This window comes from Alnus glutinosa, chromosome 3, assembly GCF_958979055.1.
Source record: "Alnus glutinosa chromosome 3, dhAlnGlut1.1, whole genome shotgun sequence".
Lineage (NCBI taxonomy): Eukaryota > Viridiplantae > Streptophyta > Magnoliopsida > Fagales > Betulaceae > Alnus > Alnus glutinosa.
In genome coordinates this window covers 5,520,521-5,543,890 of record NC_084888.1, presented here as the reverse complement: position 1 = coordinate 5,543,890, position 23,370 = coordinate 5,520,521, and the positions used below count along the sequence as shown (strand labels likewise).

The window sequence follows — 23,370 nt, the reverse complement described above, 5'->3', positions numbered from 1 at the left end:
ACATACGATTTGAATGGGTGTTAAAAGAATCACAGTCTAGAACCACGCAATTCAGGAGGAGATGTACTTTGAAACACAATGCAAAAGCCGTGACAAAAGATTGTATAAAAAGCCTCGGCACGAATCAAGTTCACGTGATCATATGATTCATCCCGCCTTGGAGGGGGACGCACCGAAATCTCGTGCACCTCCCACGTGCGACGCGTGCCGTTCGCACGTCCGTACACTCGCTTTCCATAGCCTATACACACGCCTCGTTCGTGCCAAGCCCTAATCTCACACACTCGCACTGAGACACGCTCGCCTCCGCGCACACACGCGCGAAACCCCAGGCCTCGCATGCTCGCACGCTTTCTCACGCTCTCTCTTCTCTCTCCCACTCATCGGCCGGACTTGACCACTGTGCTCGCCGGAGAATCCCACGCTTGTATTGTCCTCTCCTTCGGTTCGTCTCTTGCCGGAGATCCGGTGGGTCGCCGTGACACCACGCCGGACGCCGGTCGCCGGAATTCGGCCTTCTCGGCGCCGAATTCTGTATAAATTTTAGGTTTTGGAGCGAAGAACATGGATCTGGAAGAGAGCGTTGTTTGAGCTCTGATTGAGGACTCCAAGCTGGAATTCTTGGGAGGAATTGGAAAATTAGAGGCTCTTTGTCGCATCATTTCTTGGATGGAAGTGGATTCTCCGTATTCACGTTGACATAAGAAGGTAAGTGTGATATCTTGGAACTTTTCTCTGACTGTTCGTTTCGGCGAAAAACTTTCCGGGAAAAAGTATTTCCGGTTAAAAGATAATTAATTTAAGGTGTAAAGAGATTTTTCTTTTCTTTTTCCCTTTTTGTTTCTGTAGGTAACGGAATTTTTTAAATTATTTTGGGCTTTACGGTAATTTATAGTGAGAGAATTGAGCTTATACCCCGTTCCATTGCTGAGAAATTGGTGGGAAAAGTGGGAATACAATACTTAGAGTGTCATGTCCTCTATTGCTGTTCCTAATTTGAAGAAATTCCAAGGAAAGGCTCGACTTTTTGAAGTTTTATTGTCGTTATTCAGTTAATTGAGTGTTTTTTTTTTCTTTCTTTCTTTCTTTTTGTCTTCTTAATCACTTAATCATGAATGATAATGAAATTTTTGTTGGGATTTGATCTTTAGGGATGAGTTTCTATGGAGACAAAGAGATCATTTTCTTTGTTAGTTGGTATTTTCGTTTTGGTTATTGTGAGATATTTGTTATTTCGAAGTTCAAAATGGTTGCCCGAGAATGGATAGTTACGGGCTTTTTGAAGTAAGTGAAAGTTTTTGCGTCAGACTTACGCTGGAAATAGGTTTTGGAGGTCTTTGTTCTGTCCTGTTTGCCCAGGACCTGAACTTCAGGGGGAAAAGAATTTTTTCCAAAGTTTTCCGGGGAAAATGTTTTTCTGCAAAATATGATTAATTTAAATGTAGAATGAACAGGTTTTTCTTTGGGAGGGGAGAGGGGAATATCAACTATCAAGTAAAAGACTTGGTAAGGGTTTTTGTATGTGCTTTAAAAAGCTCTGTAGCCTCTGTGGGTGATACCATATTTTTAAAAAAACGAGCTTTACCCTTCTCTTGTTCGTTTAACTAGTGGGAAAAGATAAGAATGCAACATCTTTAATTCTTTATGTCATATTTCTTTCCATGGTTATAATTGTCGAGAAATAAAAAATGAAAACCTTCGACTTATAGTTTCACTGATATAACAGTTATGTGAGTGAAATTCTCTCTTCCTGATTCCTTAATAATGAAACGTTATGAAATTTGTACTCTTTATCAGAACTATAAAGCTTGTCTGAAAGATTTTCTGGACCAACTTTTCGCTGAAACTGATATTTTTTATTTATTTATTTATTTTTTGTAGCCTGAGATATGATTCTGAAGTTCCAGATTATTTTGCTGCACTTTTTGAACTATGTCAGTGATTTCATCAATAATGTGAAAACTTGAGCAGCAATGGAGGGTTGGCAGTAGGAATATTAATATATATTCTGGTGAGCGATTGAGAATTGGTGGAGGTGTTTATGGCAACTGAGTTGCATAAATTGATTGGAACAAGTGAAGAAGATGATGAGGAAGAGATGGAGATGGATGTAAAAGAAGAGGATGATGACGATGAAGAAAATGGAGAAACGCATATTGATGCACCAGTGATGGTAGGGGTTGGAGGGATTAATAGTAATAACCAGTTTCAACAACACCACCAACAAAATCAAGAGCAAGTGGGCACCCCAGGCGGAAGCACTCGGAGGTGTAGGCCACTGGAAGAGAAAGAGAGAACCAAGCTAAGAGAGCGGCATAGGAGGGCGATTACTGCAAGGATCTTGGCTGGGCTTCGGAGGCATGGTAACTATAATCTTAGAGTTCGGGCTGATATCAATGATGTAATTGCGGCTCTGGCAAGAGAGGCTGGTTGGGTTGTTCTTCCGGATGGAACCACCTTTCCTTCAAGATCTCAGGTATTTATCTCTCAAGAGAAAAAATTTCTTTTCGTGGTTCGAAAGATTGTACAAACTTTAGTTATGTTCAACAACAATTCAAAATATTATTAAAATGCCGCATATGTACTTTTTCTTTTTTACTTTTTCTTTTTTACTTCATTTTAATAGTGTCATTATTAGTTGTCCTTATCATTGATATCAGACTTAAGTGTATGTTTGCATATAAACATAAGGGAGGTGTGAGTGATTTTTGAGAATACGAGGAAAGTCCTGTATTTTCAGTAACATCTGAGGAGAAGTATTTTATCATAGATAGTAAGATGATTTTTACCATAAGATTCTGTTACATTTGACTATGTTTTTCTTGATAAGTCACATTTGACTGTTAGGGAAAAGTACATTTTCATTTACCCCCCTCTAATTATCAAACAATTTACAATATTTCCCCCAAACTACCATTGAGGTTGAAATGTCCCCATTTTCACAAAAAATGACAAAATACACCGGATAAAAATTTAGAAAAAATGAAAAAAAAAAATTCATTTTCATGAATTTGTCTTCTTTTATTTTTCTGTCATTTTTCATTTTTTTTTTCTAATTTTTTTTTTTATCATGGGTATTTTTGTCAATTTTTGCACAAATGGGGAACATTTCAACCTCAATAGTAGTTTGGGGGACATTGCAACAATTGAAAGTTCAGAAGAACATTGCACATTGCTTGGTAGTTAGAGGGGGTAAATGCACTTTTCCCTTACTGTTATATAAGGTGCTTTGCATGGTTTTACTTATTCGCTAATCTTAGATCCTTTGTAAGCACTATGCCTGCATAACATAGTTGGTGAGGATTATCTTATATGTCACATGTTTAAATAAAGTCCTTTTCCCCACATTCCTGTTATCCCCACCTCTAACGAACTTCAGAAACCCAAAACTGGGAATTTTTCTTTTCAACTTTGACAGGGCCAAAGGCCTGCGGGTGGCACTTCTGCTGTGGTGACTTCGTCATCTTCCCATATGGTGTCACAACAGTCTCCACCTGCTTCCCTTAGAGGAGTTACTTCTGGCTACCAGAGCTCAGTGGAGTACAACGCAGGTCGTATGAAAAGCATTTATATGCCTGGTTCATCCCCTTATGATCTATCTTCCAGTGTTCGATCTCAAACTTCACCCTTGGTGGGAGATGGTGTAGAACATACTGAGAGTCATCCTCTTGTTGGTAGCTCCATGAATACAGTTGGTGACAAGCAGGTACTAGGTCCAAGTTGCTTGGAGGTTATATGGTTTCAGAAGTATGCTACCTATAAAAAAGATGCGTCTCAAAAGTTGAACCTAAGATGTATGCTACTTTTAATTGCAAGATCATGTACAAAGCAACTCATATGTTGCACGTGCTCATGTTCTCATCCAGCATGATTCTGTAATATTACTTGTAATTTGATCATTTTGTATCATCTCGTGTCTGCATAGTGTACCAGATCTCGAACACTGAAAACATGCTACCCTTTCACTTGCTCTCATGTTCTTGCTTCCACCATGACCCTGCAATATGACTAATAATTGCAGCTTTTAGTTTCATGTCTTTTGGATGTCAATCTTTCTTTTATTTTTTGTTTTTTAATCAAATTTTTGTACATTCTTCTGTTCTTGTTCTAGATTCTTGACCAACCCCCAAAGTTACTTGAACGTGATTTTGCTGGAACCTCTAATGTTCCAGTTTATGTGATGCTACCAGTAAGTTGTTTATTTCTACTCCTACTCTGTTTCTGTAGATTGGGCGTTTGTTTATCTTTTCTTCAACATCTCACATTTCTACTCCGTATACACTGATACAAATTTTTAGTACTTCTGTAAGTTCTGTTATTGTGGCTTACATTGTTGATGCAGTTGGGTGTCATTAATATGAAGTGCGAGCTGGTCGATCCAGATGGTCTACTAAAGCAGCTAAAGGTTTTGAAATCAGTTAATATTGATGGTGTTAAGGTTGATTGCTGGTGGGGGATAGTAGAGGCACATGCTCCTCAGGAGTATAACTGGAATGGTTACAAAAAGCTCTTTCAGATGGTGCGTGAGCTTAAGTTTAAGCTACAGGTGCGTTTCATATGAAGATGTGTAATACACCCACTAATGCTGCTCTCAGGTGTGTCATTAATGCAAAGTATGGTGGCATTCACTCTCTTATTGGGGGAGAGTGGTGTGGGTTTGGGTTAATTCGGTGCAGATGTTGCTCTGAAGTTGTTTATGGAAGACAGAATTATTAGACAATGATGACCATGTACAACCCAAGTCAGATAACCGTGAATCATAAAATGTTAATATCCATCCAAAAGCTAGGCTTGTGTTTTTGAGTTGACTGGACTAAGGTCTTGAAGTGTTGTTATTGCTGTTATGCAAAACAGTTAAAGTTGATACCTGACATGCAGTTAATGATTTGTCAATACTTGATTTTGTTAATTCATCTGAAGATTCATCTGTATCTAAACCTCAAATGTCTGATTGACGTTGTTTCAGGTCGTGATATCATTTCATGAATGTGGGGGCAATGTTGGTGATGATGTTTGTATTCCATTGCCTCATTGGGTGGCAGAAATTGGTCGAAGCAATCCTGACATATTTTTCACTGATAAAGAGGGAAGACGCAATCCTGAATGTCTCTCGTGGGGTATAGACAAGGAACGGGTGTTAAGGGGCCGGACTGCTATTGAGGTATTCCATTTTGTATTAACAGTCAAGCTACTTGGTTTGTGTTCTTATGTGTGATCGGTATAAAACTTGGTGAATGATTTTGAAAATTAAATTCTATTTTTCTTGGGTACATACGCGCGTGTGTATATATATATATATATACACACATAAAGGCACAAAGATGAGGAACCTAGCCAGAAAATACAAAACAGAGCATACCAATACACGGGATGTAAGCACCCACAACAAGATTTACACCAACAAAAATGAGCAAAGAAAAAAAAATTACAAAATTAAAGCTACACAAGCTAACATAGGTCCTCATTCAAGTGCCAGGCTCGTTGAAGCCAAAGATTCTCCTGAGTTTTCTTGCACATTCTTCAACATGCCAAGCCTAGCTCTGATACAATCTTAGTGCCTTTTCTCAACGTAATTCAAACAAAATGATGGGGTGTTATTTTCTCTTTATGCCATGCATGTTATAATCTCAAGTGTAGAAGTTTTATTGGTTTATTTGGTAAATGGTGTAGGTTTACTTTGATTACATGAGAAGCTTCCGGGTCGAATTTAATGAGTTCTTTGAGGATGACACCATTTCCGTGATTGAAGTTGGACTAGGACCATGTGGGGAGCTACGTTACCCATCTTGTCCTGTAAAGCATGGTTGGAGATATCCTGGCATTGGTGAATTCCAGGTACTTCTTGAATGATTTTTTTTTTTTTTGTGTGTGTGTGTGTATATATTTCAAGAGATATATGTCTGCCATTTTTGCTGAAGTAGCTGGTATATCTTCACAAGCGGCTCTCGTTACTCTTTGGCATATGCATTTTTTTTTTTTTTTCTGGCAAGATGGCATACACATGATTACTTTGTGATTTCTTGTGCCTTGTATGGTATCCATCTTTCGTAGGGTTAATAATAATTATAAGACTGATAGTCATGATAATAGTAATAGCATAAAGATGACTTTGAGAAACAATGACTTTAGTCTTGTGGGGCAATATAAATGATTAGTTTGAAAAATCTCTTCTTTAGCTTACATTGGATTTCTCTGAAACAAATGTTATTTTCTGAGAGTGCTTATGAAAAACAAGTTATCTTCCCAGAAAAAGAAACTTTTTTTCTTTTCTTTTCTTTTTTTAAAACTTTGGGCTTAAGAAGTTTTGTAAAGAAATAGAATTCTAGACAGGTAGTTTGTTGGAATATTAATTAGATAATTAAATTCACTCATTCCTATCAACTTAAGCTTTTAGAAAAACTGGTGATCAAAACATGTAAACAATGTTTATTTTAAATGGCTGCCCTTTAACTCGAGGAAATGAACTTATTTACAAGGTATTTTAGCCACGAGTAGAAATCACACTTTTATCCCACCATTATTTTACCGTGCTGATGTGGCAGTGCCAGTCAACCATTGTTTTTACTTTAACAGGGAAAATGTTAAATTTATAACACCAACACAACAAGTGCACAACAACCTCTCACATGAGGGTGGGCCCCACACAGACGGTGTAGTGCAGGAATCAAATCCCTTTTAACAATAGTTGATTGGCACTGCCACGTCAACACGGTGGGATAATAGTGGGATAAAAGTGTGATTTCTAGCATTACTCTTTAGCCATAGCTGGAGATTAAGATATATATATATATATATATATATATATATATATTTTTTTAAAAAAAAATGATAACAGTATTGCTCACAGTCTACTAATCATCTCAACCCATTGTTGCCATTGTCTCTTTACAAAATCATGTTTTTAGTTCTTGTTTGAGTGTTATTATAATTATTTTTCTTTATTTTGCAGTGTTATGATCGGTATTTGTTGAGAAGTCTGAGGAAGGCAGCAGAAGCTAGGGGACACTCCTTATGGGCAAGAGGACCAGATAATGCCGGTTCCTATAATTCCCGGCCTCACGAAACGGGTTTCTTTTGTGATGGAGGTGATTATGATGGCTACTATGGAAGGTTCTTCCTTAAATGGTATTCTCAGGTTTTAGTTGATCATGGCGATCGAGTACTTTATCTGGCAAAGTTAGCTTTTGAACGGAACCGTATTGCTGCAAAGGTGAGTTAGCTGTCAAAAGTCTTCTTATTTTACAGGAAAGATGCAATTTTTGTAATGAAGATTGAAAACTGCTTTCACCTTCATTCTTGTTTTTTACTGTTTTCACCCTGCTTTCAAGGAGAATTACCTAATTGTCTTGTTGCAGACCCATTTCATGGTAAGCTGCGACATAAAATTTGGCCAATTTTAATTTCGATTATCACAAATATAAAATGCTATCACATCCATCTTCAGTATAAATATTGAGTTATGGAAGTTGGTTTACCAGTTATGGCTTAATTCAGCAAATTCATCTGAATCCTAATTTTTGGAACCTTGATTTGTTTTTACTAGTTATGGCTTATTTTAGAATGTTTGCTATATTTTAATTGCTGAGCAGCTACCAAGTATTTACTGGTGGTACAAGACAGCCAATCATGCTGCTGAATTAACGGCTGGGTTCTATAACTCTTGCAATCGTGATGGTTATGCTACAATTGCAGCAATGATAAAGAAGCATGGAGCTGCTTTAAATTTCACGTGTGCTGAGGTACAAATGTTAGACCAGCATGAGGACTTCTCAGAGGCGCTGGCAGATCCTGAGGGTTTAGTCTGGCAAGTAAGCATCAGTATTTGAAACATCTTATGACCTCTGTTATTTCCTTAAATTAAGTTTGCTATTACATTGGGGAAAGCCAGAATATATTACTAGAGCCTGTGTCTGTCTCTTGTGTCCAGTTTGGAGAATTATTTTGCAGATGATCACTTAGATTCAAGTCTGCAGATTTATTTTTTGGATTTTTGAGCAATGAACATCCTAATCGCCTATTTCAGGTGCTGAATGCTGCATGGGATGTTTGCATACCAGTTGCTAGTGAAAATGCACTTCCTTGTCATGACAGAGTAGGCTACAACAAGCTATTAGATAACGCCAAGCCCATGAATGATCTAGATGGGAGGCATTTTTTGTCTTTTACCTACCTTAGGCTTAGTCCACTTCTTATGGAAAGACAAAACTTCATGGAATTTGAACGCTTTGTCAAGAGAATGCACGGTAAAGCACTGAAGACACTCTTCTTCAAATATTTACTTTTGCGTTTATACAGATTTTATTTTATTTTATTTGCCTTTGGAACACGCATTTGGTATGGAGGGAATCAATTCCTCTGTTTGCCTAGGAATAGAGATTTAGGGTGCGTTTGGGATTGCGATTTCATAGATAAAAAATGTGATTTTAAACCAAATCGCATAAAATGAATCGTTTTGAAATTGTGATTTGTAAACGCTGAAAATTGTTTTTCAAATCGCAGGCAAAATGATGTTTTTTTGAAAACGCAAAATTTTGAAAGCCAACTTGCGATTTTAAATGCAAAACTGAGATTTTGTCAAACACTTAACCGCATTTTTACAAATCACTTTTTTAAATCGTACATTTTAAAACTGCACTTTTTGAAATCACACTTCTTGAAATCGCAAACACAAACGTACCTTTAACAAGGTTTTTATTGATAACCAATCAGTATATGCCTTGAGAATTGATGTAATTTAAAAAGGTGTAAAAATAAGTCAAAGCTTTGGAGTTATATAACTTGCTATATTAGACAACCATGAAATGGCTTTCCCTTGATTGGCTGTCATCAGCATTAAAATTCTTACTGAATCAAATCAATGTATATCAAAATAGTAGACAAAGACTGGCTTTTCAATTCCTGTAAAACTGCTGCATGATCTAAGTAATCTATAATATTTTACGGAACATAAGCATAAGTCTCTATGAGCTGTTTGGTATAATGGAACTTAGATTAGTGATGAGGGCATCGAGTTCATATGTCTGCATCGATTAAATTTATGAATCAGAATAGCTTCACATAATTTTGAATGTTCTGAATGCAGGCATGATCAGAATTGTAACTGAATTTGTCTTATTTTCGCTGCAGGGGAAGCATTTCTTGATATCCAGGTATAGTGGGATGACAGAAGTCTCTCCAGAATGTGTATTATTTATCTCTTCCCCCCACGCCCCCCCCCCCCCCCCCCCCCCACCCCAAAAAAAAGAAAAAAAATTGTTGGGGGTTTACTGTGTTGCAGATTAGGGGAATAGTATTTTTAGTTGCTATTATCTATACTAGGTAATTGACAACTAGGTCGGGCTATTTTTTAATCAAAGCACAGCCAATCTGTAAAAGTAATTTATACATAGAATTAGCATCATCCTTTTGGATGCATCAAGCTGAATCTTCATCAGTGTATTAGATTATTGTTCCACCCTAAGTGTTCACCTAGAGTAGCTTGGTGGCAATATTTGATTGTGGTCGTAATGGGCTACATAGCACAGATGATGTTTATTAACCCTACTTTATAGTCATATCATTTGGCAGATACAGTTTGTGCTTTGTATTTCATTTGAAGTTTTTAAGATGAAAAGAATGCTGCTTTAGCTTTTGAGGGAGAGGTTAAGAAATTTGACATACAAAGGCGGTGATTAGGAAATGAGTGTGTCCCCCATTTTGCATCTTTATCCTCTGAATTTGTGCTTCTTCACTCTTTTTTTTTTAATAGATTAGGGAAAAAGGTTACAAGAGTGGATCCTTCACACTTGTGATCCGAAAGGAAGAAGAATTGGGCAATCCAAATAATGAAAAAAGGGTGGGCTCTTTAACAGTAGACCTAGACTAAACTAAAACAATAAGAAGCCGTTTGATTGGGGGTAATCTTTTATAAATTTTTGGAAATTCAAATGACCCCATATCTGGATTTTTGTCAATTTTCTTTTGCTGGAATGTGGATTCATTTTCCTGGATTCCCCCCCCCCCCCCCCCCCCCCCCCTAAATTGGCAAAATGCCCTTAATCAATTTGCATAAACCCATAACGTCCCCAACATCAAATTAGCATTCATCCAAATTAACTCCCACTCCTTGTTCCCAAAGAATAACCAGCTAGCTTATTCGAGAGAAACTCCTCAATTTTTGCTTTTCACTTCGCCATAGGTGAAAATTGATCATCTCCTACTTTACATTTTTCAAAATAGAATTCTCCTATACATTTTTTAAGGTTTCCAATCAATCATTTATATACTCACAGCAAAAGTACTTATTCACATTTCGTTTATAATATTTTGTTGGTGCTCCTAAATATTTATAAATAAATAAAATTTATTCCTTGTGTATGATTGGCATTGATTGCAGTGATAGCTCGACCACCAACAAATTGTAGAAAGAATTTTGGATATGACCGTCAAAATGATGATGATCTTAGTTTCTATAATGATTCTTTTAAGTGAGAGGAGTGTTAGGAGAATAGAGGTGGGGTGACCAACTATTAGAGTCTAGAGAGAGTAAACGTGAGCGTTTTGAATATGCACAGAATGGTTTGGATGAATGGTACAACAAAATAAACAATGTACACATGGATAAGAGGGTATTTGGAAAGCTTTTTTATATGCTTCAGCACCCATGGAATGGAGGGTTAAAAGAATCATTAAAGAATTAAATTCTTTTTACATTTGATCGAAGCTGGGCATTCATGTACACATCTTCATGTCCCTCGACAGATATCCAGGTATTGAACTCAACATAGCCCTGTCAAAGGGTGCTTGATATGAATCAAAGAATGACTTGTTGGCTAAGTTACAATGTGAAATTCTTCTGATCATCTATGACTTCTTGAACACCATGTGGCCAGACTCATCCACCTTAAATAGACGCCCTACAAATCCATCCCAGCTTTCCTTCCTTCCCTTAACGGGCAAGGATGAGATGTCCTCACTTGATCTGGAAGAATTCTCACCTTCATGTTCATGGAATGTTCCATATTCAGAAGGCGAGTATGCCTCAGGGATATCCAAAGCAACGGCTCTCTGAAGCGCTGCCTTGTATTCCTGGCTATGTTCTCGGGCAAGAGATTCCTGCCGCTCCATCCTCTGCTTTACCGGAATCTCCATAATCTTATCTTTCTCCAGCATTAACTGAATTCAAGACACATAAATGTTTCAAAACCACTGCAAAGGTGGAAAATAAGCTTTCAAGTTTCAACCATTTAAACCTCAAGTGGTATTTAGATATACATGACTACTGTAGCTTTACTGTGAAGACATTGGATTCGCAGTTATAAGAAAGCCAGTTTGATTTTAGATAACAAGGAGAAAAATGTTGGAATCCTGGAAAATGATTTACTTAATTGAAATTCTATCGAGAAAGCAAATAGGATAAATGGCTTGCAGGCGGTTTTCCAAATGCAACCTATCCAATGGTTAATCCTTCATCTCTAAAGCTTGGATGTAGGGCCTAAGTAATTAAGCATAGTATCATCAAAACACAGAAGGGAAAAGGGAGGGAAGAGGGGGGGTGGATCCTGGATGGTTAAGGAAGCTTGTAGGGTAATCCCATGGATACTTGGGTGCCTAAGAAAATAGCTCAATTGTGTGAGTTATCTGTATAAGAAGATTCTCTAATGTTAATAAATGCAGCTGAATAAACAGTGTATGGAATTATGTACTTTCCATTTTTTTTTTTTTGTTATAAATAATCGTAGTCTCTTTCACTTCAGTTGGATTTCCATCCCAGGTTTAAACAGAAACGCCAGTGGGGATGGGGGCAGAAAACTGTAGTATTAAAGGTTTTTCTATTGCCAATAACTTACATCAAGAGCCCTTTGTGATTCTCTCTCTATCCAAATGATAGCGTGGTCAGAAGTTGCATTGCAAGAAAGAACTAAGTGCTCAAACCTCCCATCCACAGGTACAGCTGTCCTCACAACCGGTGGAAATCTTCCTAACCTGCAACATGGAAAAAAATAATTGTGCATAAAGCACTAAACTAGTGCCATACTTCAAATAATCCCACCAGAAAGGCATGGATATGACGCAATTACCATTTTACAAATAAAATTTATAATTTTATTTGACATCATTTCATAAATGCCCCTAAAAAAAATTAAGATGCTAAATCTCAAAATAACTCCAAAGAAGCAATTATTATTTGACTAATATGCCTCTCACTCTAGTCATTTCTCAACATTTTCAAAAATGTCTGTCGGTGATTCTAACATTGTAATCCCTCTCCTTTCAATTAACACATTAATCTCTTACTTCATAAGGAATGAAAACAAAGATAGCCCAATGTCTCAGACAAGTTTCAAAATAAATTCAGCATGCGAAACAGGGGAGCATGTCATTGCAGCAGAGGTTAAAACATATCTGGGTTACTTTCCCTAACTACGCAGAAGGCTTAGGCCTCACTGCATCGCATGTAAGATTGTCGAGTAAATGAACCCTATAATTTACACCATGCTACCATGAGAATTGGTCCTCAGGGGCTCTATTTGAGCTCGGTACTCAACAGCTGCAAATCCACAGTAATTCCAGCATCAGTGTATGGGATGGGTTTCAGAGATTCTTGATGACTTAAGCAGATGGTAGAAGCTCCTGAAAGTGATTTTCAGGTGGCCTGGTGAAGCCAAAGTCCAGACCCTAGCCTACCAGGTTACCCCACCCATCCCAACAGAATCAGAGGAGAGAGAGATAGAGAGAGAGGGGGGGGGGGGGGGGGGGGGGGGGGGGAAGTATTTTGTTGTCTCCAAAGATGATGCCCAGACAGTCTGATGGTGAAATGCCTAAAGAGTGCCTGCAAACAGGAGCAAACTGCCAGGAGCAGGCCCCTGCATGGCTGCATGTGCCAGATTGGCCAAACAAATATAGATAAAGAAAACAGCTACATATGCCTCCTCAGCAACACTCACTAATCTCTTTCACTTAGTAAAGATGAATAAAAAGGCTTATATAAAAAAGAAGCTATAAATATTCCGACAAAAAAAAACTCTTACACTCTCCTCTCACTTGCTCTTAAGTTGCTCTATACCTAGCAAAAGTTAAGCCTCCTCTATATATCAAGTCTCCCACATCATCTATGAGTTTGGTGGTTGCCTCCTTCAGTAAAGGATATTCAAACATCAAGCCAGTGCCTCTTCTTAACTGAGCACATGTTAGGGAATATAGTGCTCAATATGAACCTTATTATACCTTAAGGGTTTCCGCTCAACAATGTGATAGAGACGACCAGGTGCATAGAGCCGTCTTGGATCTTTAAGCATCTTCTCCTCCAGTGTGCATGTATCCTTCAAGCACATCAGGCATAGCAAACATGGCAAGCTGTCCAAATGAAGGAAACCCAACTTTAGAATCTTACTCAGATGGTACACTCTGAATTGCATCGAAAATGATATTAGTGACAGACTAAATGCATGTTTATGAAAGCATTCATTTCTAAAATTATTCAGGCTTCCCTCAAAGAAGCCCCCGATAAAAACTGGAGCAGTACTTGTTCAGATAAATAAAGAGGGATACATATTTGGTGTGGTTGGGAACAGACCACAAAGAAGAATGACTTCCAATTTTCATGCAGATGCAATATAGAACCTGAAAGAATTATGTATGACTTTCTCCCGAAAGAATTAACTACGATTTTCTCCCTCACCTTCCCCCCCCCCCCCCCCACAAAAAAAAGAAAACATTAAATAAAAAAGAGAAAAAGATTCCCTTTGGAGGGACATCTGCGTATATGCTATATACCCTTCCGAAATCCATAGAAGTCCTATTCTTTCCTAAAGTTCCTCACACACTGTTAGCTTTTACATGTGATTGGGAAAACTTTGAATCATGCATTCTAGTAACTGCCAAGCAAAAATAAAGGTGACTACGACATACTAGTTTTTACCAGATAAGTGATTTGAATACATCTTCCAGGGCAGTGGTTGTCCGAGGTAAGAAATCATCCTGGTTCATTAAGATAACTCACATTAAAAACATTAGCACATACAATCATCCATACACATAAAGGACATGAATATTGATGAAAACGTAATGCTGGAAAACAAAGTAACCTTTTAATGACATTTAAACCCCTTAGTCAACAAATCCACCTTATCTTTGCAAATCCATCCCGCTAATTGCGACAAACTTGGTCATCAACTTAATGACATGTGCTTTTCAAGAAGATGCTCTGCTCTTCTAATATTTCACCCATCACATGATATCCATCTCTAGCAAATCAGTTATATAATTCTAAGAATTTATGAATTTATTATTCTATGATGCTTTGGTTGTAAAAAGTTTGTGTTGACAGAAGATTTATACGCGTAATTTAGTCTTTTTACCATTTTAAAGTTTGATTGTATATATTTTCAAAATTATTATATGATAAACATTACCATAAATCATTTTGACTAAATTACTATTAAGATAACACATGCAACTAAACTCAGTCCAATGAAAAAATCACAGTTACTATTCCAATATAAGTAGGTTGATAGTAAACAAATTATGGATGGGAAGGCACACAAATCTAAAAGAAACAATGGAAGGTGATGATTGTACCTGAAGTACAACAGAATTGATAATATCTGCATATCTGACTGCCAAATTCAGTGACATACACCGAGGAGGAGCTATAGCATAGCATCGGATCCTCTTTCTCTCAATGTTTCCCAATTTTCCCCGATTCTGAACTACGACCAATGTCAACAGTGCTACCACCCCTGCTCCTAGGGAATGACCAGCAAATGTCAGGGTATAATTTGGATTCCTCTCGACCAATTCCCTCAAAACCTCACACTCTGCATCGAAAAGCCATCCTGCTGCCTTTAATAGCCCATTGTGGACATAACCACCACCAAATTTTGTCTGCCCCAGTTTGTTATCAAGTAAAACTGCATAATCATTTTGCTTCGCCAAATTGAGCCCACTAACTGCCAGGACTATATCAGCATTATCTTGATCAAGGTAGATCATATAAGGAGTAACATGGCCAACAGTTTCTTCATAATTTTTACGTAAGACTACCCAGTCAGGATTAATTTTGTAACCTCCAGGCGGAGCCCAAAGCGGATTACGAATATCGTTTTCATAGTTAGCTAAGATGAGGCGACAAAGGCGAGGAACAGGCTCAAATTCTTCAGCGGTGCCTAGGCCCCAGTTTTCACTTTCATGGCCTGCGGTGTAGAGGCATTTCTGCCACAACCAGCGAGCACAAGCCAGACAGTACACACCCTCAAGGATGGGAATGCCACAGGCTATTGACATAGACGCCTATATAGCAAGCACATTAACAGACATCAACAAACATGACTCCAAGTGTACGTAATGATGGCAATAGATATATAGGTGTGTATGTGTGTGGATATATATCTAACAGAGAGAGAGAGAGAGAGAAAGAGAGAGATGAAAATATCAAGTTCTTGAAAATGTAAAATGAATATGGAAAAAAACAATAGGATTTGAAAGATGAGTGAAAATAGTAGATTTCTAAATAGAAGTATCTGGGATCAAGGTAAAAGCACCTAAATCAACAAAAATAGTTTATGATCTTAGTTGAACAAACAAAACATATGAACTAGTATGGCGAGCTATACATGGAAAACTATATTTGAGGACCTTCAAATGAGCCACTCCATGACAAACTTGAGCCCTTTTTCCTTTTTCTTCTGGGATGAAAGACAAACTTGAGCTTGCAACAGATTAAACTGATAAAACAAAGATAATTCCAAACGCAGAATCCTTCTTTATAAGATGAAAGCTGAGCTAATTAAATAACAAGATACAGATACATGAAGCCCAAAGTGTATGTGCACTTAACACGACACTGAAAATTTGAAGCCGTTTGTGGGAATCTGTACGAGGCACGGGATTGAGTTTCAGCTAAAGAATACAATTTTAACCAACACGGATCAAACCCAATTGCGGAAAATTGAAATTGAAGGACACCCAAATTCTGGAACTTTAAAACAATGGCTCCGGTCTATTCTCCTAGGGTTTTCGGGAACAAAAGCAATGAGGATCAGCGGCTAAAGTTGGACACAGGCATAATTACTTGGACCCATTATAACATATTTCAAAACAGTGAAAAAGAAGCATTGAATTGCACTTTTTGACTAACAAAATTGGAAATTCCAACACAAGAACAAAGCTTTTGGTGGCGCTTTGAATTGGGAAAAGATAGATTACTTAAGAGGGTGATTGTGGTTGAGGTTTATATGACGGAGTAGTAAGTGCAAATTGAGCTGAGGACAAACAAAATAAACTATGTTCAATAAAAACAAATAAAAAAAGAAAAAAAGGATTGAAGGGAAGCTGAAACGTGAAAGAGAAATGAGGAAGACATTGTCAAGTTGTGCAATACCTGCAAGTCAACCCCATTTCCTTTGGGTTGGCTCCAAGAATCTACCTCCTCAAATGCTTAGATTCCACTAGTTACGCATAAGAGTAACCATGGCCTCGAAAGTCTAATCGAACGATGTGGTTGGCCAATTCATGCATTAGCCCGGCAGTCTAATTCCTCCTGGGGCTGCTCTGTGTGGTAGGTATGGTTGGCGCCTTGTGCCAGTCCATGTAGATTCCTTTTTAAAATCAATAAATTAACAAGTTCTTTTTTTCTTTTTTCTTTTTTTAACAGAAAACTTCTCATCTTTCATTGATAAACCAAAATAATTTGATCCAATACACGGTGGTCGTAAATTTCCGAGAAAAATGCTCAATGGTCCATGAATTATGAATTTTATTGCGAGTAATGCTATAAATTTTATTTTTAATTTATAATTATTCTACATCTAACAATACTGACGTCACAACCAACTCTTAAATCAATTATTATTTAAAAAAAGTTAAACTGTTAATTAGGATTGTCACGTCATAATTGTAAGATAAAAATATGATATATAGCATCACTCTTCTAATAAATTTTTAGAGATACTGTTATGTCATACTTAATTAGAGGACGATACGTGTCTCGTTTAATATAAATATAAAACAATAAAAACAAAATTATAAATCTAAGTAAAAAAAAAACTTTTTAAAATGGTCGAATTACTCCCAAATTGACAAAGAAATATGATATTTTGCCACCTCAAGACATAACTCTTGACTAACTTGTCTATGTGACAATGTGGTCTCCTACCTAGCTTTAGGGTTTTTTTTAATGAAGAAAATAAAAACAAAAGTAAAAGTTTTTTTTTTTTTTTTTTTTTGAACAAAGTGCCATCTTCATCTTCATTGCTGAACATCCACCCCAAAGGGTAATACAATCAATGAACACAAACAAAGAACCACAGTACCACAATCAAAGCTACAAACAGCAAAGCCCGAAGGCTATAGGAGTGATTAGAGAAAAAGATTATCTACCCACAAAGCTATAAAAACTAGCTTAAAGCAGTTACCATTATAGTAGACTGTAAATCAAAGACAAGAATATACACTAATACAAACAGAAAAAATTCCCGGAAGCAAGAACCGCCGCCGGAGACTGCGCGTGTAGAACACGCACCGTCTCTAGGAACCTCTCTTGCGTCAGACGACATTCAGGAGTCCGAATCGTCACCGTCCGAGACTGGAGAAGCAAACGGTGACCCTCACGCGTAAGACCATGGAAAGAAAACCCCGGCACGTGCTAGTCACGTGCCAAACAGAAAGGTCCTTGTCGACGATATTCCAGCCGAGTCTTGTAGATTTAGCTTTGATAACATCTCAGCCGGAACCACCAACACTCGCCGTTCATCACAAACCTGGACCAGAAAATCTTCTATTTGCACCAACTAACAACAACAAAACAAAGAAAAAACAACAACCACCACCGAATTTAACACTAGGGGGACAAAACCACCATTGAAAACAAGCCAGGAGGACAAAAACCACTATAGCCGAAGGCTAAGGGAAGAACAGCGCCGGGAGGGAGAGGTGTGAGGCCAACCCCCCCGGCGAAACGTCTTTCACACTGAATTCGCTCCCTCTCTAGAAACTTCACAAAAAGAAAAGAGAGAGAGAAAACATAGTCTCGTCACTTGTATTTAAAAGTAAAAGTTATTATATAGACAAAAATGATCAAGAATTTTGTTTTGAAGTTGATGGAACAATGTATCGTATTTCATTGACAAAAGGGGTTGCGGCTTAAAAGCATTTACCACGTGTAAAATATGGTCACTCATGAATCATGACATTGTTTTATCTAAAATGTAAAATATGGTCACTCATAATTAAGCAAATGTTTAGCTAACATCTAGTTAATTAACTTCTTTTTATATTTTAACTATCTATTTTTTTTAAACACTTACATTTGACTAAGCATTTTAAGTATTTACTTTTATTAATTTTTTAACTATTCTTAAAGAGGAGAGAAATTTAAATTAATTTTTTTAATGCATTGTTGAACTAGATGATATTTTTTTTGCTATATATATATATATTTTTGGTTAATTACTGGCCTAATGTGAATGCTCTACAGCCCTAGGCTTAACGTACCTAAATGTCCATACTGCCTTTCATTTCAATACACTTCCGCATGGGGCATTAGCAAAACTTCCCTGGGTGTTTCAGTCACTTCACCACCACTTCCCCATATTACGGTATTACCCTTCACCAATTTCCCTTCGAATTCTCATATAAATACACAACTCAATGACTCATACTACAAAACCCTAATTTTCTTCCAGTGTCGCGTAGCGGGTGAGCGCCTCTCTTCTCAAATATATATTTTTTTAAATTTTTTTTTCGATGAACCTCTCTTCTCAAATCTTACTCGCGGAAGGTTGAGCTAATTTTCCTTTCCCATTTTCTCAGATCTCAAAGTTTCTCGGAAAGTCTTCGCGGGAGCCGTATTTTAGGTGAGAAAATCTACTTCAACTACTTCAGTCCCCGATTGGGAACCGATTTTTTGTCATCTGTTTTACTCTGGCATTAGCTTTAAGCTAACTGTTTTAGATTTTGTTTTTTCCTGATTATTTGTGGAACTTTATATTTTTTTATTAAATCATAAAAAAATGAAAATGTCAGTTAAGCTTAGAAAAATACCGTAGTGTTGGATTTTTGGTGTTTTAAGAGGTGTAAATGTTTAAATGCATAGCATAATCATTTGTTGAGAAGATTTGGTAATTTTTTACTATTGTCATCATCATCAAAAGTTTTCAAATCTTATCGACAAATGAAACTGTGCCTGTTGGTGATCTATTATCAGCAAACTGTGCCTGTTAGGTCTTTGAATAGCATTTTTGTTTATATTTTACTGTCCGTTGTTAAATGCTTTGATTTCCTTCTCTCTTTTTTTTTTTTTTTTGGTCTATTTGCTCACATTTGGTTGCTGACAAAGTAAGGGAAAGTAAAGGAAGTGAAATTATGATTTTGATGATTTTTCGATTTGGTCTCCCGAAAATGAAAATCCAACTTAAAAATGAACCTGACTATTTTGATAGGGTTTTGTTGGGTGGAGGTTGGAGTTTTCTCGGGTGCCAATCAAAGTTCCAAATGATTCGTGATTTTTACTTCCTTATTTTCATTTTGTCAGCAATCAAACAGGGTTGCTTATCTAGTTTTCCTCTTCCGTCAGGCGCCTCCATGGTTAGACTTCTTTATGCTAGGCTTAGTTCGAAACTTATGTGGGTTCTTATGTGAAATTTGGACATTTCCTTTTGTTGACTATGGTTAGTTAGTGTTGATTTAATGATAGTGTCTTACTCACAGGTGTTCTAACCATACAATCAAATATGTTTTTATGCTATGTTTAACATGAGGAAAAGGGATGGGGGCTGCTATTAGTTCTAAATAAATTTGGTTTGATGACTTTTGACTCCAAGTTCTTAGGTGAAGTTGATTTTTAGTATGGTTGATCTACTAAATGGGACTCATCATATCATAGGATTCCAATGTTTAGTTTTTTTTTCCCAACATTTACATGGGATAAACTAGTCATGTCAAGAAAAATATGAAGAGGATTAGGACTCCCGCTATAATGGGTCTCATTTAGTAGATCAAATGTACTAAAGATAAGCTTTATTGAAGATAACTTGGCTTACTTTGAAATGAATATTCAAGTTCGATCGTTAAAACTCATCAAATTGAATTTTGAAGGGAGCCATTAGAATAAAATTGTGTCCTCATGTTGACATGGCATAATAACCTAAGTCTGTATAGTTTTAGCTATCAAATAGTCAATTTCATCTCCTAGACCTTCACATCACGCCGGCACCATACTGATGTTGTTGGAATTGCTTTTGTTTCAGTTGGCTTGAAAGATTACTTTACATCCAATGTGAACAATATGTTGGGAATGTGTAAACATGTAAAAATGTTCTTAAACACAAATGATGTCTTTTGACATGTGCTCTTGAAGAAGGTGTGGTTCTTGATCTGTGAGAAGGATGTTTGTAAATCGGTGTTGTCAAGATTTTGCTTTTGGTTGACGTATAGTTTTTACATCCATGCCATTCTTCTTCTTGTTCTTTTTTTTTTGTGTGTGTATGTGTCCATTCTTTGTTCCTAAGCTCATATGTAAACGCTTCTTTGACTATCCAATGGTTGAATTTTATAAATATCTCATTAGAGTTGTTTGAAGGCTTTGTGGAGTTTACTGATAGCTTTAGGAGATGGATTTCTTATTGTTCTAACTATTGAATTTGGTTCTTATGCCATGCCATCATGGAGAAAAAGGGATCCGTTTCCACGATTGGATGGGATTCAATTTTATTTGATGCATCTAAACCATCTACTTATCATTTATTCTACAAGCTAATTGAGTTAGATTAAATCTACAATGCTAAAAAACTAGATTAAGCTGAGTTTGTATTGGGACTCATTGTTTGGTGGGTCTATAAAGTGCACAATTTGTATTGGTTATTGACTGTTAGTTTCCCAATTGACCTGTCATAATTTAAAATAAAAAAAATAAAATTGTACCCCATATGATTAGTTTCATTTAATAGATTTGTTATACTAACATCTTGATTTGAAATTTGTGTTGATCTTTTGTTCTTCATTTGCAATTATGTTTCTGCCTGCTCATCATCATCAGTAGTTATAATTTTAATAGAAAAGAATGTTTACTGGATGGTACAAACATCATATTGTCTCTTATTTCTTCTGCTGACATGGTATGAAAATATAGGATTGTATGGTTAGAACTGTTTGAAAGTTGGTTTTTTGCTATGGTGGGTCTAATAATAACCTTAACAATTGGATTCCCTTTAATGTCTAGTAATGGGCTTTGTCAAGTTGCTGCAACCGTATCAAAATACATTTACTTGAGTGTATCTCAAGTGTGATTGTTTAGTGGTTACCTTCAAAGACTGGCTAGCAAATTAACCTTTATAGTTGTAGCTGTATGACCAAGTGCTGTGTAATCACTGTTGATGTGTTGGGTTGTGGTTGCTTGATAGGTTGCATTCCTGCAGTTGCTCAAGCTGCGGGACTATATTGTTTTGCCTATTCATCATCTTCAAGTTTAGGTATTCTGTTGGGTTTCTTAAAATATTGATCGATATGATGTATTGTGCATTTGCTCTTTCAGGTGATGGCTCCCAAACAGCCAAATACTGGCCTTTTTGTGGGCCTGAACAAAGGACATGTTGTAACTAAGAAGGAATTGGCTCCACGCCCTTCTGATAGAAAAGGGGTAAGCTTTTTTTTCCTTACAAATACTCATTAGCACACCATTTGGCTGTAAAGTTACCCTGGCCTCATGCCTTTAAAATATTTTTATGCCAAGTATTTAAGGTGGTTTGTTGAAACAATTTTGTTGAGTAAGCCTCTGAATGTTTATTTTCACTTTCCATCTGCTTTCATTCAAACAATATATTTTTTTTCTTTTTTTCCAAATCTAAAAACTTTGCCGTGTCTTCATATGGTTTGGATCACTGATTAGATCATTTCTTCCTTTACAATTAGAAAACCAGTAAGAGAGTCCATTTGGTGAGGAATCTGATCCGAGAGGTTGCTGGTTTTGCTCCCTATGAGAAGAGGATCACTGAACTTCTGAAAGTTGGGAAAGATAAGCGTGCTTTAAAGGTGGCCAAGAGAAAGCTTGGCACCCATAAGAGGGCCAAGAAGAAGCGTGAGGAGATGTCTAATGTGCTTCGTAAAGTGAGGTAATCGACTGCCAAATGCTTTATATGTTATTTACATGTTCATTGACATGTTTAATTACAATAGAAGATTGTTCTTTCTTCATGGTAAATTCTACGCTCGTGACAATATTTTTATGCTTAAATAATGTGATGATAATTAGTTTATATTTTGTTTGTTTCCTTGTAAATTCTTGGTGATGAGATTCTTTTGCTTGTTTCCTTTTCTACTCAGGTCTGGAGGGGGAGAGAAGAAGAAGTGAGCTTCTGTACCAAGATCTCTCTGTGTAGTTTTAAATTTCTTGATTTGGTTGCCGAAATCTTGATTTGGTTGCCGAAATTTGGAAGTTTGCAGAACAGTTTTGACTCGTTTCTAATTGTAGACCAACTTTTTCCCTTCAGATGTATTTTCTGCTATTTCTCAAATTCGAACATGCATTCCAGTTTGCAGATTCTTCTACTGATATTAATTAATTATCCATCTTCAAATAATCTGCTTCTGATGGTCCTCGTTAAATTTGGTGAGCCAAAGCATTGCCATGCATTTTAAACTTATTGATATGCCATGGTTATATAAACTCAATGGTGGAAAACTTGATGACAAGTGTACTGTGAGTTGGTATTGAGATGAAAGATATTCTTTTTGTTTGCTGTGTGCTGTGATGAATCCCTTCCGTGGAATCTGTAATGATTTGGGTTCATACCAGAATATGCAGAGGATTTCTGACTTCTGAGCAGTTTCTTTTAGACTCTCTTTAATGCATTTTTTTTTTCCAAGCAGTTTTTAAGATGATCCTATTTTTTTTTTGGCTCAAGGTGTTTTGGGTATTCTGTGTTCATTCCTAGTTTCACAAATTTATGGTGTTTAGGGTTGTGGTTGAAAGTATTTCAGTAGTCTCAATTTGTACACGTTTTTTTTTTTTTTTTGAAGGGAATTTGTACACATGTTAAATGGCACAAAGATTTCCCAAAAAAAAAAAAAAAAAGGCACAAAAACGACAGAAGGCAAGACGTCTTGTTGTATGATTTTATAAATTTGGGATTATTGACAAATACTCATTAACAAAATAAAATAGTTTATAATTTATATAACATTTCTCCTTCACAAAAATTTGAACGATGAAAAAGAGGAGGCGGCTTGACCCGCCGCACATTTTAAATGCCGGTGAAATGCAAACAAATTGTTTAAGGCCTCACTAAGATGTGGTCGGTTACGACGGATTCTAATTCGATGGAGCACATCTTGATCTGGCTTCCATACAGATTATTATATGAAAAAACGACAGACAAGATCGCGGTTTTGACCTCA

At 36.8% G+C, this 23,370-nt stretch overlaps 3 protein-coding genes across 7 annotated transcripts; 2 read left to right on the top strand and 1 right to left on the bottom strand.

Moving 5' to 3' along the window:
* Window positions 1–159: 159 nt before the first annotated feature.
* Window positions 160–9,568, top strand: LOC133864285 (beta-amylase 7). 2 transcript variants are annotated; one of them, XM_062300566.1, is made up of 11 exons: window positions 160–708; window positions 1,940–2,476; window positions 3,419–3,706; window positions 4,112–4,189; window positions 4,343–4,546; window positions 4,967–5,161; window positions 5,671–5,835; window positions 6,950–7,210; window positions 7,590–7,808; window positions 8,024–8,243; window positions 9,127–9,568. In XM_062300566.1, the coding sequence occupies exons 2-11, from the start codon at window positions 2,042–2,044 to the stop codon at window positions 9,153–9,155; spliced, it is 2,094 nt and encodes a 697-aa protein (XP_062156550.1). In that variant the 5' UTR covers window positions 160–708; window positions 1,940–2,041; the 3' UTR covers window positions 9,156–9,568. The 2 variants fall into 2 exon arrangements, with proteins under 2 accessions (XP_062156550.1, XP_062156549.1); XM_062300565.1 differs by having other exon boundaries at window positions 1,882–2,476.
* A 1,042-nt stretch (window positions 9,569–10,610) lies between these two features.
* Window positions 10,611–16,533, bottom strand: LOC133864154 (uncharacterized). Of its 4 annotated transcripts, none has more exons than XM_062300404.1 (6): window positions 16,361–16,533; window positions 14,560–15,270; window positions 13,901–13,959; window positions 13,207–13,335; window positions 11,829–11,964; window positions 10,611–11,154 (listed from the first exon to the last, which is right to left on the bottom strand). In XM_062300404.1, exons 2-6 carry the CDS (start codon window positions 15,262–15,264, stop codon window positions 10,843–10,845), a joined length of 1,341 nt encoding a protein of 446 aa, XP_062156388.1. In that variant the 5' UTR covers window positions 15,265–15,270; window positions 16,361–16,533; the 3' UTR covers window positions 10,611–10,842. The 4 variants fall into 4 exon arrangements, with proteins under 4 accessions (XP_062156388.1, XP_062156389.1, XP_062156387.1 ...); XM_062300405.1 differs by lacking the exon at window positions 16,361–16,533 and adding an exon at window positions 15,594–16,320; XM_062300403.1 differs by lacking the exon at window positions 16,361–16,533 and adding an exon at window positions 15,616–16,320.
* A 2,068-nt stretch (window positions 16,534–18,601) lies between these two features.
* LOC133862293 (large ribosomal subunit protein eL36y-like) lies at window positions 18,602–22,553 on the top strand. Its single transcript, XM_062298064.1, has 5 exons — window positions 18,602–18,675; window positions 18,790–18,833; window positions 21,509–21,613; window positions 21,886–22,085; window positions 22,297–22,553. The coding sequence occupies exons 3-5, from the start codon at window positions 21,512–21,514 to the stop codon at window positions 22,322–22,324; spliced, it is 330 nt and encodes a 109-aa protein (XP_062154048.1). The 5' UTR covers window positions 18,602–18,675; window positions 18,790–18,833; window positions 21,509–21,511; the 3' UTR covers window positions 22,325–22,553.
* Window positions 22,554–23,370: the final 817 nt, after the last annotated feature.

Coding starts and splice junctions, on each gene's coding strand:
- LOC133864285 (XM_062300566.1), top strand. CDS start 2,042: ATGGCAACTGAGTTGCATAAATTGATTGGAACAAGTGAAGAAGATGAT. Junction 3,707..4,111: donor ATACAGTTGGTGACAAGCAG/GTACTAGGTCCA, acceptor TTCTTGTTCTAG/ATTCTTGACCAACCCCCAAA. Junction 4,547..4,966: donor AGCTTAAGTTTAAGCTACAG/GTGCGTTTCATA, acceptor ACGTTGTTTCAG/GTCGTGATATCATTTCATGA.
- LOC133862293 (XM_062298064.1), top strand. CDS start 21,512: ATGGCTCCCAAACAGCCAAATACTGGCCTTTTTGTGGGCCTGAACAAA. Junction 21,614..21,885: donor GCCCTTCTGATAGAAAAGGG/GTAAGCTTTTTT, acceptor CTTTACAATTAG/AAAACCAGTAAGAGAGTCCA. Junction 22,086..22,296: donor AATGTGCTTCGTAAAGTGAG/GTAATCGACTGC, acceptor TTTTCTACTCAG/GTCTGGAGGGGGAGAGAAGA.
- LOC133864154 (XM_062300404.1), bottom strand. CDS start 15,264: ATGTCAATAGCCTGTGGCATTCCCATCCTTGAGGGTGTGTACTGTCTG. Junction 13,336..13,900: donor GTATTCAAATCACTTATCTG/GTAAAAACTAGT, acceptor TCATTTGGACAG/CTTGCCATGTTTGCTATGCC. Junction 11,155..11,828: donor AATCACAAAGGGCTCTTGAT/GTAAGTTATTGG, acceptor TCTTGAATTCAG/TTAATGCTGGAGAAAGATAA.